Here is an 18,315-nt window from a genome sequence, read left to right on the forward strand (position 1 = left end):
AAAGGCTAAAGTGAGAAAAAAGAAAGAAACAAATCAGAAAATTGTTATGGATGAGGGAAAGATTTTTGGTGAAGAAGGACCAATGAAATGCCCAAAATCTAGTAATAAGGAGGGGGAAGCAATGCAGGTAATTTCCACCTACAACTTGATTCCATACTTTTACAAGTTCTTAACGTAAATAGGATATTTTTATTAAATGGAAGTTCATAAGTCAACATCTATTTCTAGATTTTGTAGAGCTCCTTTTCCATTCATTGAACTGTTATTATAGTTAGAAGTTTATTTGTCAAATTTAATATCATAGCTATTTCAGTATTGTCGCCAATTATTGGTTATTTCCCATTTCATATCTATCATATCTTTGTCTTATTGTCACCTTATTATATGTAATGGTTTTTTCTTCAGTGAAAATGGGCACAAAGGTTTTGTATAGAATATTATAGTTGAGATCTAGGAATGGAGTGTATCACACCATTGTTGTTTATGGTCATGGTTGTATTCGGAAAATCAGGGTCAATTTAACATTGTTATTTGAAGTTTATTTCTCCTTCATTTTATGATCTTGGGCTTCTTCTCAATTTTTCCATCTACATAACCCACTCTTCCTCTATGCTTATTCAAGTTAATTTAATTTTTGCAAGTGGATATTGCATCTTCAGTAGCCATTTTGTGTCCTCATAGGGTGATCAAAAGCCTATTTTCCAGGCCTTTATATTGTTATTTTTCATGGTAATAAATGTTGACTAAACGATCTTGAACATTGTAAATATATCATTTTGAAACATTATAATGTTGTGCAGAGATTGCATTGATTTTACAAGACACTTCAAGCTACTAGTTCATTTTCTATTGGCTTTGTTGTTTATGGTCATGGTATGGTCATGGGTGTATCAGACCATTGTTGTTCAATTGTCTAATACCACAAATCCACGGTGAACAATAGGACACGGCGGCTGGGGAAATTCAGTTTTATTTTGGCATCCCAATGGAAGATTTTGGTGGAGTTCCAGTGGACCAGAAGACGCAATGGGCCGAAAATCTCTTTTTAGAATTTCTGAATATGTAACTCCTCAATCTCAGCGCTAACTTCTGTTCAATGTGGTCTCTGATTGTTGGTTTCGTGTTTTCTGAAATGTTTGTTTTTGGTATCAGGTTTACGGTGGACATGGGGGCTTCTGCTGTAAGTGGAGAAGCGTCAGGAAGGCAGAAGATGTACGAGGCAGAGTTGGAGTCAATGAAAAATAGGGAGTCCACCACTTTATATGTCGATTTCAGTCATGTCATGCAGTTTGACGATACGCTGCAGCAGGCCATATCGGACGAGTATTTAAGGTCTGTAAAAGAGGGAAAATGTTATTTTTCTCATTTTTCGCTTATTTTAGCTTTTCTTTCACCAGGGTTTTGCCTTTGAATTTGCATTTGTGTTATCTCGTTGTGGGTATACCTAGCTTCTTTCATTTCATTGCAGTGGATCTGATTTTTTTTTTCGTTTTCGTTTTCGTTTTGTTGGGTATTTCTAGGCTTTTGTTCCCTTATCTTTATTGTTTTGGACATTTTGTTAGTTAGAGCACTGTTACAGTTACAGATCTGAGCACATTGTTTAGGCGTTTATTTATTTATTTTAATATTTCTCCTTTAAATTTCTGTAATTATATTTTATATAAATAATCTTATGTACTTCTGTTGTGTGAGAGTATCATGTTACTTCTCCCCAATCTGGTTGTTTTGGTTCCTTACACTATGGCATCTGTTATATTTTTTATTTTCAATTATTCATATTTTTTTTACCATTTTTATATTCGGGTCTAAAATGGTTGTTGGTTTTTTACTCGTGCAACGTGTTGCAGGTTTGAGCCATACCTAAAAAATGCATGCAAGAGGTTCGTGATGCAACACAGGCCTACATATATAGCAGATGATGATCCCAACAAGGATGTCAATATTGCATTCTACAATATTCCTACTTTGAGAAGGTAGATAAAACTCACTGCCGTTTTCCCATTGTGAATGCTATTATGTACTGGGTTCTTGTCAAAATACAGAGTATCTTGCCTTAAAAAGAAGTCTGCTGAGTCACATTTCCCCCAAATTTTATGTACTGTATTCTTCTTAAAATACAAAATATCTTGTCTTGAAAAGAAGTTTGCTTTAATATTTACCCCAACCTGACACTTATGTTACTAAAAAGGATGCAGTTGCCATCCCTTCATAGACTACATGCTAAGCTTGGAGCCATTTTCACATCAAAATAGCATTCTCCCTACCTATCCATGCAAGTAGAGCATATGCATGAGATCTTGATTTTCACAATCTCTTCTTAAAGCAAATAGACGAGCCAAAGATTGGGTAGCTATACTTCCGAAATCAACAATCAATTAGTTCCAGTGGCCCTTTCTCTGGGTAAATCCTCCAAAGTTCTGGCACATCTTTGTGACCTTGGGAAGTGTAGAATGGCCATCCCAATTACCCGTCAAACGCTCCAGACAGATTTGTGGCAGCATCAAGTACCCCAATGACAGCTTACTAGCTTACTGGTAAATTTATGACGTGATCATATTTGTAAAAAGATCTATCCAATACCAGACCTCCTTAGCAAACAGGCAACTCTACCAGTGGCCAAAATCTTTTGGGTTTCTGCAATATCTGCAATTTGTAGCAACTTTACGACAATCTTTCTGTTTAGAAAAGTTATCCTGTTATCTCGATGAAAATGTTGGTTTAGACTTGAGACTACTAGCATTTCAGCACTTTTAATGCTTTTGAATCCCATGGTCACTCTGCTTGTTAGGCCGATAGGCCTTCCTTTGAAACAGACTTTCGTCGTCCTTTTGTCTCTGTAATTGACACGTGTTTTCCATATTCAGCGGGCATCTGTACACAGAGAGAGATTCCATTTGACATATGTGCGCACCGCCGGACTTCGAGAAGAGTCAGTTTGAATTAAGTATAGAATTTATTGTTTGATAATGCGCTGTGCTCCAGCTGTGATGCAAAACGTTTCATTTCCGAGAACCGCGAAATCAGATGGATGGTTTTGAAGGCAGGGGAAGAATGGCTGCTAAATCCGAAGAATTTGACGCTGTTGATATGGGGGATTGCCGTGGCAGTTTCAGGAGCTATTCTATTTTTTCTTATGGTTGGCCTTCTGAATAGGGCCCTACCTACAAAGAAACAGAGGGATGTCTGGTACGAGGTCAACAATCAAATTATAAATGCTCTCTTTACCCTGTTGTGCCTTTACGAACACCCAAAGCTTTTTTATCATCTTTCACTTCTCATTAGATGGAAACCAGAGGACATTGTCAAGCTTAGAAAGGTCTACTGCAAAAATGAAAGTTACAAACTTCATGAAAGCGCGCACATTATGGTAGTAGTGCTACTTCTGCAACTGACAATTTTTGGACAGTATGCAGTCTCTTGTCTCAATTGGGTTTATAAGAGATTAGAGCGTCCGGCTATTGCTGTGGATTTGAGCGAAGGCGTTTCAATAGTTGCTGCTGTTGCAGCTGCTCTATATCTAATCCTCAGTCCTCTCAGAAAGGATTACGAAGCTGAAACTGATTTGGAGGCTCAAGCAGATCTGACTCAGATAGGTGATAACCCTGTAAATGGTGAATCTACATGTATGCTACTTGAAAAGAAATTCTCTTTTCTTCTAAGAGATAGTAAAAGAATGGAACCTAAACCGGAATGGCAGGGAGGTCTATTTGACTGCAGCAGTGATCATCCTGTTGTAGTTTTTTCAACATCTTGTGGGTTCTCTGTTTTTGGGTGGAACATGGAAAGACTAGGATTCAGGAACATGTATATACACAGTGACCTTCATTTTGTTTTGCATGGCCCCTTTTTGCATCTTCACCCTTTCTGCCATGAATATTCATAATGAGGATATTCAGTAAGCTCTTGCTATCACTGGGCTAATTCTTTGCGCTTTTGGGCTTCTTTATGGTGGGTATTGGAGGATCCAAATGCGGAAGAGGTTTGGCCTACCTGGGAATCGCTGGTGTTGTGGTCAGCCTAATGTGACAGATTTAGTGCAGTGGCTTTTCTGCAGCGTCTGTTCTCTGTGTCAGGGGGTTCGCACCGGAAATTTCTATGAGGTCTATGAAGAGCTTTGTCCTAGAGAATATTTTGGCCAAGATTCACCAAACCAGAGAGATGCTTCAGCCAGATCAGTTCTGAGGCCGCGACTTTGTATCCAGAAAATCCACTATATATTCAACTTTTAGCTTGCAGAGTTACTATGGAACTCTCATTGACTTCATGCTAACAGATTCAAAAGAATTGCTTTATGTAGAGTATTCCAAGCCAGAAGAAACGCAGGGTGCTTTGTCATTGAACAATATGGACGTTGGTGGGCAACGTTTAAATGTTGAGATGACAAAAGTTACAGTGTGCAGGTTTGCTGAGTGTTTGATCTTCACTTTTTGTGTTTATTGTATCCTTTATTATACCCATTCATCTCAAAACCAGTGGCTGTTGGCTTGGTATCACTTATAACTATATACTCCAAACTGCCTTGTACATTTCCAGTACATACCCTATTCAGAAGAGCTTGATGAGGCTGCCATGATGTCTGAGCGACAAGCTCTATTTGCATGCCTTTTACTCTCCAAAAAAATGCCTGGCATATGGTGATTAACTGAAAGGATTCAGTTCAACTTCTTTGTTAGGTGTTTGCATGCAAAGTAAGTTGAAGTCTTCATCAACAGATCTAACTCAAGCAGATGCTCAAATGAACTCCAGCCTTTATGCCTTCTATATATTTCAAAATTATAAAACTTTATCGTGTTCAGTAGCACAGATCAAGCTTACCTTCTATGGTTGGTGTTTGCAACTTTGCATGCATTCATGTTGAATGTGACGTCTTAATAGAAAAAATTCTCTTGTGCAGTTGTCCAGTTCAACTCCTTCTGCTTGCATGCATGTATTGTGACCTTAAACATGCTTAAGCTAAGGCAGTGAGAAAATACACTCCAGTGGTTAGATTGGGACTATATTTTTCTTTTCTTGCACATGCTTAAGCTACATATTTTCCTTTTCTTGCACAAGAGCATAGTATTTGCTTGCTTTATGCCTTATCTTCTTAAGTTTTTTATGAACTTTGAAAATGCAAATTGCAATGGAATCATTGACAGCGGTTCTTTTGAACAGATTGTCTGTCTGAAGCTCCACAATAACTTTTCTCCTAGTACAATACATTTATAGTGGATGTTGAAGACAACCAATTGCTATATCTACATACTATAAATATTTTGAAGATACTTTTACATGGTAACTTCATTTTGTATGCCTTTTCTTTCTTTTCTGAGCCTTCGTTGCTTGACTTTTCTTGTTTTGAAATTAGAGTTTTTTTGTTGGAAGAACAACGATTATATTTCTGAGCCTTCGTTGCTTGACTTTTCTTGTTTTGAAATTAGAGTTTTTTTGTTGGAAGAACAACGATTATAAATAGGTGCACTGATGACTATAAATATACAATGAAACCAGCTATTCATATGATCAAAACATTTTGAAATGGTCTATTTGTCATTCCCAATATAGCAACTAACAAGAAAAACGTGCTGCCTGGTTAACGTGTTAGGATAAATGATCAATGGTTAATTGAAGCATGTCTGGATAAGTCAAGACATTTGCTTATTAATACTTAATGCTGATTTTGGTATTCAAGATCGTTTATTGATCACAGTCACATTTTGAGACGCTGAAATCTCTTAAAGCACAAATACATCTTTTAGCATTTTCGTTGGCAGCTGAACGAACTGCTTGTAGGCTGCAATGTCAGTCATATATTCTACCCTCCCAAGAGTTCATCTATCTTGACCATCTTTACCAGTGAAGAGCCACTGTAAGCTGCAAGCTTCTGGTTTTGGCCGAGTTGGTTTATGTAAGCTGCAAGCTTCTGGTTTTGGCCGAGTTGGTTTAAGTAGGCAAACTACAAAGTTTCCACACAATTGAGTACATTTGTTGCTGCATATTTAGTATTTAGATTTCATGTCCCCCCTTGGAGCAGGTGGCTACCCACGAACTCACTTCTTTCCAAAACAAAACAGTTGTATCGCTATGTAAGTGCAAAAGCTTTTTCTGATTGGTGGTATCCCAGAAGAAGAAATTTAGAATTGTTGATGCATATGCTTTAGTCAGATAGCTTCTGGTTTTGGCCGAGTTGGTTTAAGTAGGCAAACTACAAAGTTTCCACACAATTGAGTACATTTGTTGCTGCATATTTAGTATTTAGATTTCATGTCCCACCTTGGAGCAGATGGCTACCCACGAACTCACTTCTTTCCAAAACAAAACAGTTGTATCGCTATGTAAGTGCAAAAGCTTTTTCTGATTGGTGGTATCCCAGAAGAAGAAATTTAGAAATGTTGATGCATATGCTTTAGTCAGATAACCCAGTGTGCTTGCTTGCATACTCATAAATATTTTGTTTATGGTGACAATTTAGAAATGTTGATGCATATGCTTTAGTCAGATAAACCAGTGTGCTTGCTTGCATACTCATAAATATTTTGTTTATGGTGACAATTTAGAAATGTTGATGCATATGCTTTAGTCAGATAAACCAGTGTGCTTGCTTGCATACTCATAAATATTTTGTTTAAGGTGAAGTCACCATAAGCAAGTTGATGCATCAACTTGTGGCATCTTATTAGCTAATGAACTATTTATGCCAAGGCTATAAGGGTGCTAGAAAATCATCCTTATTTGTCTCTGTATGAGTGTCTCTGCCATCCTTTTTTTGATTGAACCTTGTGCAAGGTATGAACTGATGTCAGTGACTAAACTAGTTTGTGGTTGCAAAAATTCTACATTAGTCTTTAGAAAAATACAAGTATTAGGCTATTTTTGGGATTTAAGTCTCAACAGTCTTGCCTATTTAAGGGTGCTCCTGACTAAGCAGTAAACCCCTTTTTGTTAAATAGAAGGGTCTATGCTGATGCTTCATCTTTGCAGAAACCTTGTTTGTATGGGTATACTAGTCTGGAAATGATTACAATGAGGGGTTACCTTTACTCAATGAAGGTTCAGATGTTTCACTTCTAGCTTCCTCCTCAGGAGGCATGCATTTATGGATGGATATACATGAGTACTTTGCCAACTTGAAATGCTGGAGACTAAGCTTAAACAGATTTGAGATTCTTTCTTGCAATTATCCGGCACCAACATTTCTTTACTTCATCATTTTTCTTCCTTAATTTGGTGTTCTTGCAGTAGCTGGTTGCAGTGGCTAATTTGTTCCTCTTATTATTTTTCTTGTATGCCAATTAAACAAATTGTTTTATCCAATTGGCCGGAAGTGTATGTGACTCACACCTGGTCATTCAAGTGTTTTTTCCATGCAAACTGAACAGTTGTTCTGTTTATTTGAGAAGGAATAGAATAGCTTTTAAATATCCTGAGCACAAGCATTGAATTGCTTTTGGAAAATATGGTAATGCCACCGGGAAATATAATTATAATTAGTGTACCAAAGCATTGAAAAGCAATCTCGGATGGAAATATAAAATTTAAATTTGCCAATACATATGGTATATCGCATACATATCTACAAATATTATCCTCAGACCAATTTTCCAATTTTTATACCATTTTTCCAATTTAAAAAATCTATCGGCCTCTCTTTGCACTTTTTAGGGCAATTGCTAGTGTGTGTAGAATTGATCTAAACAAAAGGCGGCGGGCTTCTTTCATCATTTAGTGAACCAGGAGATTATTTGGATTCTTACAATGGGGGTTTTTCATGTTCACAGGCTAAGAGATTTAACCACTGCTGAAATTGGGAAACTGGTATCTGTAAGTGGGGTCATGACTCGAACTAGTGAGGTTCGTCCAGAGCTTTTACAGGGAACTTTCAAGTGCTTGGATTGTGGAGGAGTGATAAAAAATGTGGAGCAGCAATTTAAATACACACAGGTAGTGCAATTCTTTTGTATTTATCTTCATCGCTATGATTTTCTGTTGTTTAAAATTACATTTATTTGAATTGCTTATGGAACATTCTGAAAATTTGCCAGATTTAAATTCTGCAGATATTGTATCTGTTTGCAATTTCTAACCATGATCTTGCTTTTCAGCCCATTATTTGTGTGAATGCTACTTGTTCAAATCGAGATAGATGGGCGCTTCTTCGTCAAGAGAGTAAGTTTGCAGATTGGCAGAGAGTTCGAATGCAAGAGACATCCAAAGAGATACCTGCTGGTTCTCTTCCACGGTCTTTAGATGTCATTCTCCGACATGAGATTGTTGAGCAGGCAAGGGCTGGTGACAAGTAAGCTTTCTCATCCAGTGAGCTTTTAGCATAAGGTTTTAAATGCTTTATTAAGTTCAGTCATGGTTTCTAATTATTTTTCCTTTCACCACGTCCAAGTGTAAACTGCAATCTATTTTATCTGGTGCTTCGGGCAAATTGGGTTCTACATTCTCCTGGGCAGGTGGCAACTGTCATTCAATGCCCTTGCATTTTGCATGATCAAATCTTTATCTTTTAAATCTACAACAAGGGTTCATCGGGCACTTCTTGTTGTTATTATAATTATTGGTTTTATTTCATTTTTTTTTTTGGTGCAACGGGGGTGCTATACAATACCTTTCAACTTAATCAGCTGTTGGGTGGTCTCTACTTTCTGCAGCTATTGAGTTAATGGTGTTTTCTATTTCAGGGTGATATTCACAGGCACGGTTGTTGTCATACCAGACATATCAGCCTTATCCTCACCTGGTGACAGAGCAGAATCTCGCAGAGAAGGTCCTCAAAACCGAAGTGCATCCAGTGGTTATGAAGGAGTGCGTGGGCTTAAATCTCTTGGTGTACGAGATCTCTCGTATCGTCTGGCATTTATTGCCAATTCAGTGCAGGTATTATAGGCCTTGCTACAGTTTACCATACTAGATCAGTGATTCTGCTTACAAATTGTAACTTGTTCCAGTGGTTTGTTCAAGGAATTAAGTAGCCTTTTATCATCATGTGCAGCTTCATGACAAGAAAAGAGGTATTGATTTTAGAGGAGTAAAGAAGGATGGCGAGGAAGATGATACACCCCATTTTACGGTAATATTCTCTCAATTTTCTAATCTGGTCTGTCAGAATGTGGTGGTGAACCTTCGGTGATTTAAATCATCCAGTTGTATACTTTTTTACCTGTCGTTTCTAAACCCGTCTTTAGCATGAAACATTTGTAATCCAATCCTCAGATCCTTGGGCCTTTATCGGCAACTTTGTTGTTTTTGTTGGATAGGAATTTTCAATAACACTGACAGCTCAATATTCTAGCTGGCTGCAAATGTAGGGCCTGTGGTAGTTTTAATTTTCCCATGTTTTATTGAATCTCTAGTGCTGCTCGTCATGATCGTTAGCGTTCCATGTATAGAACTTATTGCTCCTCAAAACATGCGGAGCTCCTATGCTCATTATGGATATCTATTGGCTATTGCCTTCACAATTTCCATGAATTGCTTGTGTACAATTCATTTTAGTTTTGGCCTAGTTTTCAGAGTTCTCTTTGATCTGTTTCTGTATTTGCCTTTATTTGGTCAGAGTAGTAGTACCATGAGTATGGTTCATGCTTGGATATTACAATGGTTGCACTACAACATTCTCTTTATGATGTGTGGGCATACCTTATTCTCTGACTGGACTCGGACTATCGTGTCCGGCTTCCACTATTAATTCGAGTGACATTGCCTCGTTAATTTCTGAAGAAATAGAATGTGAAAATCCTAATGATTTCTGGGTATGCTCTGTCTACACATTGTATTCTTGTATGTTTTATGTGCGGTTTGCAATGTAAGTTTAGTTTCCTGAACACCGTGGAAATTCATCAATGAATTGTATTATGTACCCTGTGTTATTATGTTTGTCAGAAGCTACATATTATTTCTTGCTTTATTTTGTGGGCTATTGAAAAATTTATAATAGTTATGGTCTTACCTGCTTCTCAGTTCTGTGGCTTTTACATCCTGTTCCATGTATCCATACAATGGCTTCTAGACACATTCACGAGGATGTGTTTGGATGTGAAAGCAATTATCATGCCAGTGTTCGTAGAAGGGTCCATATATTTTTTCCTATCTGTTATGGTCTTGTAATATTTTCTTTTCTATAAATTCTGTATTTCCATGAACATATTTTGAATATCAGCTAATGCAATATTGTAAGTCGAGGTTGAAGCTATATATCGTGTTAAGGTAGGTAATGTTGTCTTTATGTGGGCAGATGGAAGAAATAGATGAGATCCAAAGAATGAGAGGCACCATGGATTTCTTTAATAAATTGGTTGAAAGTATTGCACCAACTGTATTTGGTCATCAAGAGGTCAAGCGAGCAGTGTTGCTTATGCTTCTGGGTGGAGTTCATAAACAGACTCATGAGGGAATCAATTTAAGAGGGGACATTAACGTGTGCATCGTTGGAGATCCAAGTTGCGCCAAGTCACAATTCTTGAAGTACGTTTTCTAGCTCTTGATATATAAGAGATATTCTTGTGTTTCTAAACTGCTCAGTGATTGACCAGGGAAATTTTCTTTTGAGAATCTCGTAAATTTAAAAGTTCAACATAAAAAATACAGTTCTATTAATGGTATCATGCATGTCCGGGTCTTGGTTATTTAAGAAAACATAAGTTCAATCAACTCCACTTAAAGTATATATTATGTTATTTTTTCTTAGCTATTGGGCCTACCTGTTACCATGTGAAGTTAACTCACAACCAGAAGACCTGTTTGTCCTCACATGCATTTATGTTATCCAAAGCACACCAGAATCCTTTTTCAAAATTACTAGTTTCTTTTGCTGGAGTTTAATGCACAGATGCATTAAATGCTTTAAGACACTGTAACTAATAAGCATCTTTCATAATATTAGAAGTACAGCACGTTAGGTTTCTTAAAGAGGGATATTTAATTGCAACTAAACATTCATCCTGGTTATGATGAGATATATATCCTTGAAATCTGTTTTTGCAGGTATGCATCAAGCATTGTATCTAGGGCTGTCTATACCTCTGGAAAATCTTCTTCTGCTGCAGGCTTAACAGCAACTGTTGTAAAGGAGCCAGAGACTGGAGAATTCTGCATTGAGGTATTGGAATTTATTTTATTCAATTAATGTTTTAAGACTTTGTTGTGAATAATTCGAGTCAATGCAAATGTTGCTATCTATTTACTAGTTTATGGTCACCCTGCAGGCATAACATGTATGTTTGTTAGTAAAAGCTTTTTGTATTATCAGAAATTTAAAGAGCACATACATCCATGGTGCCCAAGTCAGCAAAATGGGGGCTTTCAAGTAGCAAAAATAGTAAGACTAAAGTACAAAAGTTAAAGCTGGTCAGTTTTCTACTGCTTGTACTAACTAGAAGTTTTGAGAAAGTTACTAAGGGAAAGAGGATGCACAAGTCCTTTCTCAGAGAACCTGTTGGAGAAGGTTTCCCACCACTTCATTATTTTATAGTTGCTAAGATTGGTGTCCTGTGGGATAGTCCGAGTGGTTGGGAAAATGGTTTGTTTTCCCCTCCACCCAGGATTGATTTCCATCTATCCATGGACGTCTTGGCTCGTGCTAAGTCATAAGTTATTGGTATATCTTGTTTGGGGCTGCTGGATATACACTTGGTGTTATAGTGGCAGCCAAGAAGATTTGATGCTGGGCCTCACCCAGATTAGTTCAATGTGTCACTGATTCACCATGGTTAAAAAAAGATTGATGCACTCCATTGACTTGGTCAGGGCCATGGGTTTTCCAATTGCAATTGCTTTATCAGAATTTTCTTTTGCCTTTTGATGCCAGCAAAATGCTGACAAGATTTTAATGATGTCAGTATTCAATTATTTCCTCAAACTCCAGATTTATAACTCAGAAAAATCTGGTTCCATCCAAAGAACAAATATGCCACACCCAAATATTTTACCTTCAGATTTTTCCGATCTGAAACGTATATGCTTAACATGCTCTGTCTCTGCAATTGCTCATCCTCAAACTGTAATGCTGCATACAATTTCTTTATGACATGATGCATGCCTTAAGGCATTGCCATTCAACTTCAAGGCTGGGGATATTAACAGATTCCCCATACATTTTTTTTTTTACGCTGTGGTTCATGAGCACCCTGGTCAGTGAGTGATTGCTACGTCCACGGAAAAATCTGGGCGATAGCTAGGCTAAATCGCCCCTCGGCCTACTCCAAGACCTGGCCCCAAGGGCTTCGGGTGGATTCGACCCTGTGACCTCCCGATGGCGAGGCACGGCTTTGACCAACTGAGCTAACCCTTGGGGCTTCCCCCATACATTTCATTTACTGCACGTTCATAGTTTCACAGAGTTGGCCAAATCATTATAGGTTGGGTACACTCTTATAGGCTAGGCACATTCACAATTGTGTTCCTTTTCCATTCGATCTTTCAACCACCATCTACAAGCTGGGCATATTCACTCATACAATTTCTCATGACTTAACAATGCAGATTTGCACTCAAATAATTCTCTCCAGAAGCTGTTTTAATAATTTAAACAATTACAAAATTAGGGAACCCACTCCCTTGGTAAATGTAAAGCCCCTAGGTTTATCAACAAGTTGGAAGCTTGAGAACTATGCACCTGCATCACTTTTGCAGCAGCTCTTAGACATCCTTCCTCAAATCTCATGGAATCAGACTCGTCTATTGGCTGCTTGTTAAGCTTTCCATTCATTTTGCTAGGCTTCTGCCCAATCTCACATTAATACTACATAAATCCTGAATTTTGTGGGTTAGATGTGGGGTAAATCTTGGTGCAGAAATACAGAGTGCAGGAAACAGCTGATGGAATGTTGGTGCCATGTATTCATTCTCCTATTATGCTTCAATTTCAAGTTGGTACAGTCAATAATACAGGTGGTCTAGTTAATGCTCCATATCCTCAGATTTGGGCCACGCACCTTGTGCCACCTTAATGATGATTGCACTTTTGTTTCATCTGAAAGATGCCAAGGTTATCCAAACTAGTCATACTAGGGTGATTATTCCTCGTTTCCTTCTTATTTGCTATGGGTTTTATCCTCATCTGATTTGATTCAGATTCTCTCCTAAGATCTTCTATAAAACTCCCTCTCAGATTTGTTCCTTGTTCATCTCTGAGTTTTAAATATTCTCAGATCTGTATCGTCCAGCTTGAGTGCTTGATTTGCCACCCAATCTGTTAAATCTAATGGTAGTGCCTCTAATCTGATCAAATTCAATAATTTGAATGACCAGCTAGCTCGTTTTAACCATTTTAGTTGTTTTAAAAGCTTCCAGTTTTGGGGATAAGCCTTGCCTTTCTGGTGTTTATGATTATCTGAGTCCCCTTCTGCTGCAATATCTTGGATACCAAGCATTTGTAATATCTTATCTCTACAATCAAGGCATTGACTTTAGCTTGCTTGTTTGTATAACCCCCCTAATCCTTTCATTGAGATTGTTTTGAACTGACCCCTGTGTTCCAGAAGGAAGTCTCTTCCACAGGATGGCTTCTGTGGTTTTCTTTTGTTATCTCATTGAAATTATCTTTATCAGTTCTCCTTCATCAATAAGGTACAGGCATAACATACCTTTTTTGGGCATCCAGGTTTGAACCATGTCATTGGCCAATTCGACTTGTATTTGTTAGTTAGACCACCCTTGGGAATAAATTATTGAACCTGTATAAATATTATCAGTAGCTCCTGCTGGCAAATGTTTGATCCTGTTAATGTTTTGCTAGAATCCATTATTCATTTCAATCAACTATTGTCTATTTAACTGCCTTTCTTACAAGATTTAGATTTATACAGGTCCTTGTGCTAATAAAGTTATAGACTTTCCTCAACAAGCAGTTCATTCCACTTGAATCAGATGCATGAAACAAAGATTTGAAAAACACTTTGGAATGCCTGTGAGTTAACAGCAGCTGACATGAATATTGGTTCCCTTAAATTGAATGACTGTTAGCATTATTATCTTTCTAAGCCTTTTAAATGTGATATTAAACTTTCTAAAACTTTAGAAAGTAAATCGGTATTAATCAGAAATCGTGATTTAACTCTTCGTCATTCCTGTATAGTTTAATTAGGATAAGTGACATCCAGATTGTGGGTTTCAGTATGGGATATGGGTCTTTGTTTTTCCTTCTCAGAGTTTGTAATCTTGATAGGCAGCATTGCTATTTACAACGTGAACCATTTGATATTAAAATATGGTGTGTGTGATGTTATCTAGGCTGGAGCTTTGATGCTGGCTGACAATGGAATATGCTGTATAGATGAATTCGATAAAATGGATGTAAAAGATCAGGTATATTCTAGTGCATGCGATATACTTTGTATTGCACTTGGCATTCTTAATACGTTTTGATTTGATTAGCATGCCATTGATCCACACCTCTAACGAGATCCAGAATTTTGCAATTTAAGGTTGCAATTCACGAGGCTATGGAGCAACAGACAATAAGCATTACAAAAGCTGGCATTCAAGCAACTCTAAATGCCCGTACCTCTATATTAGCAGCTGCAAATCCTACTGGTGGGCGTTATGATAAATCAAAGCCACTAAAGGTAATGTCTGCAGGTTGTTTTGAATTGAAAGCATCTTGATTCAGACTTGATTGAGATTTGTAGCATGTCGATTTGGTCCTCATCATGTTGTTTGGTTTTGCAGTACAATGTAGCACTTCCTCCTGCGATTCTTTCCAGGTTTGACCTGGTTTATGTCATGATAGATGAACCAGATGATCAGACGGATCACCATATTGCAGATCATATTGTTAGAGTTCACCAAAAGCATGAAGAGGCACTGTCTCCATCTTTTACTACTGCTCAAATTCAGCGATACATTGCTTATGCAAAGACCCTTAAGCCAAAGGTGGTCTCTCCGCACCATCCTGAACTGGTTTCAAGTTCCAAAAGAAATTTTAGCATTCTTGACCTCTTTGCAGAAGCCCTTGATGTTGTTTTTCACAATTGGTTGTTTAATGCCTTACTTGAGAATTATGATTGAATTGAGTGCAGCTAGATACTGAAGCCAGAAAGGTCCTAGTTGATGCTTATGTATCCTTACGGCGAGGTGATGCTGCACCTGGTGGTCGAGTTGCATACAGAATTACAGTGAGGCAATTGGAAGCTTTGATAAGATTGTCTGAGGCCATTGCTCGAGTGCACTTGGATTCCGAGGTACATAGGACTACTACATTTTCTGACATTAGCAGATACTATAACATATCCTGTAATGATTTTCTGGGGTGGTTTGAATTTTACCAGGTGCGGCCAGCCCATGTTCATATGGCAGGGAGACTAATTAGCACATCCATTATCAGGTTGCCTTTCTGCAAACATTCTTTCTCCTACCTCTTGTTTCAGTTTGATGCAAACTTTTGTTGAGTTATGATCTCAACACTGTGTCTCTGCTATGCAGTGTTGACTCAAATGAGATTGATCTGGCTGATTTCGAAGATGCGGAGAATAACAATAATGATAGAGGTGCTGGGGACAATGAGAACCAACCAGCAGAAACAGAAGGCTATCAACCTTCAGGTAAGTGCATGGAATACATGTTAGAACATGGTTTCCACAATGTTACATGGGCTGCTGTAATGTTTTGCCCAAAGTTTTGAATTGATGATTTTATTATTTAGGCAATGGTACAATAGCAGCAGAAGGAAAAGCTGGTGATCAACCAAAGAAGAAAATGACAGTTACATATGAGCATTTCCAAAAAGTTACTTGTGCCCTTGTCATGCGGCTTAGACAACATGAAGAATCACTTAAAGATGGTATTGTGACAATTTACATGTTCTATCCATCACTTTTTTCTGTTCCCAACTTGACATGCTACCTGGATTTTTTTAAACTTTCAAAGTGATTTAATAAATTACCTTAGTAGTCTGCTAAAGATGGTCATCTTGAGAAGCTCACAATAATGATAATTATAACAATAATATTTTAAGGTCATGTCTTAGAAAGACACCAAATTGATGCATGAGACCTCTTGTTTGTGGGTCGAGGGACCTCCTTTCTTTGTGTAGCAATTTCACCTCTCGAGTCTACAGAGGTGTACATACTCTACCTCCTTTCGGATTTTAACCTATGCTTTCTTAAGCGAAAGCACATGCTCTTAGCCATTAAAGCCTGGTCAAGCTGTATCTTTTCATTGTTTTGATTGATTGGTCATTTGGTACTCGATGTTACAATGGATTCATTAATTTGTTATTTGGTTTGTGCAGAGGCTGGTTTAGCTGGTTTGAAACAGACAGATTTAATCAAGTGGTACGTTCAAGATTTGAACTCCCAGCAGGTTTTTGATACAATGAGTGGATTACTGGAAGAAGTAAAAATTGTGAGGTCGATTATACAGGTACTGAAATTTTGATATGATTTTTTTTCAAATTTCTCGGACATTGTATTTCTAGGCTCTATGCAGTATTAGTTAGGGTCCATTGTGTTGATCAAATTATATTGTGTTTTGCAGCATTTGATAGACAGGGAAGGTGTTCTTGTGGTTCTTGATGACAGCCCACAAGCACCAGCACCTGGGACAGAAGGATTAGCCCAGTCCACTAGGAATGATCAGAGGGTTTTAGCAGTTAATCCCAACTATGTCTTAGAGTAGGAACTTTATATCAAACACGGCAAAATTTTTATGGAATCAACCCATATTAAGCATAGGTATGATCTAATGCAGTTTGATTATATTCTGCATTTCTGGTTGCCAGTGAAAAGGAAGCAGTTGACATATGGAAAAGAATCTGTATTTCTATGTCAAACCCAGCTGATGATATTAAGTAGTTCAGATAAGTCTGTATTGCACAGGAGTTGCATGCTTATTAGAATCGATTTTTTTTTACCTCACTAGCGTTGCTTGTTATGTGAAGTCTCCTATCACTGAACTGGGTAGTTCAACATGTATTCAATCCTAAAAGAAGTTTCATGGGTACTTTGAATTATTTTGTTTTATTTATTTTTCAGTGGGTTAATGATTTGAAGAAATGGATTTCCTTGACGATCCATCTGCATTGGAAGGGTATCCGAACCTGAAATCTAAGCTACAATTATAATATTTTGAATTGATTTACACAGATAAATATAAATTGTTAATTGCATATAGTTACCCGAAGAGATTTTTGGATGTATAGCCTTACCAACCGAAACAACTGTTTGTTTGATTTAAATTCTTTCAATAAAAGCAAGTCTTCTATAAAATTGTTAATTATTGATTGCACATAATGTTGCATTATAACCTATGAATCTATCAAAATCTGGTTAACTCTTAAACATAATTTTGAAATGATTGATTGCATGGCTTGCCCTGGATGGAATTCACTGTTTGCTATGCGGATAAATTGATGGGTGTGATGCTCTAGTGCAAAGCAGCTATACATGGATGTTCATTATATTAATGAAATCATAAATCTTTCAATTGTTTACCTGGTTTTTATGTGGTGGATGCCATTACAATATTTCCCAACGTTTGGTTGAGATTCAATGCATATTGAAGGGGTATATGTAAGTCACATAATTTGGAAACCATATTTTGCTATTTTCAAATGCTTTCAAAGCTTTACAAAAACTGTAGGAATTCTACGATTCACACTCTGCACTTGAAGTTGTTCAGCTTATGATTAAATTGTTCAATCTTGAATTACAAAATGATAATCCTCTTGTTCTTGCATTCGAAGTAAAATATATTATGCATGATATCAAAGTCACTAATGTTGAACTGGACATTCTTCTGTTAGCTTTTGTCAAGGCACTTTATTCCACTTACTCAAATTATCTTGAGTCATTGCAAGCAAATGGAAACCTCAAAGAAATTACTTGACTCCCTTGTGAATAAATTTACTGGAAGAGAAAGCTTTTGGGAAAAAAACCCTTGTCTGCTTTTCCTTTAGGTATCATATCGTTTATTGGACACAAAATTTCATGCCTTCTAGGGCCATCAGGAAACTTTGGCTCTCTTCCTTTGACAACTGCATTCAGGGCACTAAAAAAATGCTTCACTGTTAACAGAACAGAACGAGAGTGCTTATCACATGCACTACTGTGAATTCTGATCACAACAATTGTCCATGGCCCTAAAGAAGAAACAAAACTCTCGCGAAAAAATAAAGACTCTTCCTTCTGCACATTGTTTCACCAGAAGCTGTTAAAATCAGTTAGAAACCCAACTTTGTATAAGACAATGACATCTACGCAAAGGAAACAGAAAAAATATTTCTATTGGTGTAATTAAATCAATGGACCTAGACAATCCAATTGTCTAACAATGGTTCAAATCGAATGGTTCCATCTTACTTGGCTTGTCAATTGAGGATTTGTTTAGGTTTAA

At 37.3% G+C, this 18,315-nt stretch overlaps 1 protein-coding gene across 4 annotated transcripts in view; it reads left to right on the plus strand.

The window, feature by feature from the left end:
- Nucleotides 1–16,976, plus strand: part of LOC149177323 (DNA replication licensing factor MCM6-like) — a 40,755-nt gene extending 23,779 nt beyond the window's left edge. For 2 of the 4 annotated variants that reach the window (XM_089420086.1, XM_089420087.1), the window contains exons 2-19: nucleotides 944–1,062; nucleotides 1,153–1,332; nucleotides 1,848–1,973; nucleotides 7,758–7,920; nucleotides 8,082–8,275; nucleotides 8,667–8,862; nucleotides 8,978–9,055; nucleotides 10,220–10,449; nucleotides 10,969–11,083; nucleotides 14,215–14,289; nucleotides 14,409–14,549; nucleotides 14,653–14,856; nucleotides 15,003–15,164; nucleotides 15,252–15,307; nucleotides 15,406–15,524; nucleotides 15,626–15,763; nucleotides 16,214–16,344; nucleotides 16,459–16,976. In XM_089420086.1, coding sequence (XP_089276212.1) covers nucleotides 986–1,062; nucleotides 1,153–1,332; nucleotides 1,848–1,973; nucleotides 7,758–7,920; nucleotides 8,082–8,275; nucleotides 8,667–8,862; nucleotides 8,978–9,055; nucleotides 10,220–10,449; nucleotides 10,969–11,083; nucleotides 14,215–14,289; nucleotides 14,409–14,549; nucleotides 14,653–14,856; nucleotides 15,003–15,164; nucleotides 15,252–15,307; nucleotides 15,406–15,524; nucleotides 15,626–15,763; nucleotides 16,214–16,344; nucleotides 16,459–16,599 — 2,526 coding nt within the window. In that variant the 5' untranslated portion in view covers nucleotides 944–985 and the 3' untranslated portion in view covers nucleotides 16,600–16,976. Of the gene's footprint in view, nucleotides 1–943; nucleotides 1,063–1,152; nucleotides 1,333–1,847; nucleotides 1,974–2,944; nucleotides 4,401–7,757; nucleotides 7,921–8,081; nucleotides 8,276–8,666; nucleotides 8,863–8,977; nucleotides 9,056–10,219; nucleotides 10,450–10,968; nucleotides 11,084–14,214; nucleotides 14,290–14,408; nucleotides 14,550–14,652; nucleotides 14,857–15,002; nucleotides 15,165–15,251; nucleotides 15,308–15,405; nucleotides 15,525–15,625; nucleotides 15,764–16,213; nucleotides 16,345–16,458 lie in introns of those variants that run through there. The other 2 variants (XM_089420085.1, XM_089420088.1) reach the window with 2 other exon arrangements.
- Nucleotides 16,977–18,315: the final 1,339 nt, after the last annotated feature.

The sequence above is a fragment of the Pinus tabuliformis genome, chromosome 4_1 (genome assembly GCF_031772625.1).
Source record: "Pinus tabuliformis cultivar Carrire ecotype Pingquan chromosome 4_1, CPIR1, whole genome shotgun sequence".
NCBI classification, from domain to species: Eukaryota; Viridiplantae; Streptophyta; class Pinopsida; order Pinales; family Pinaceae; genus Pinus; species Pinus tabuliformis.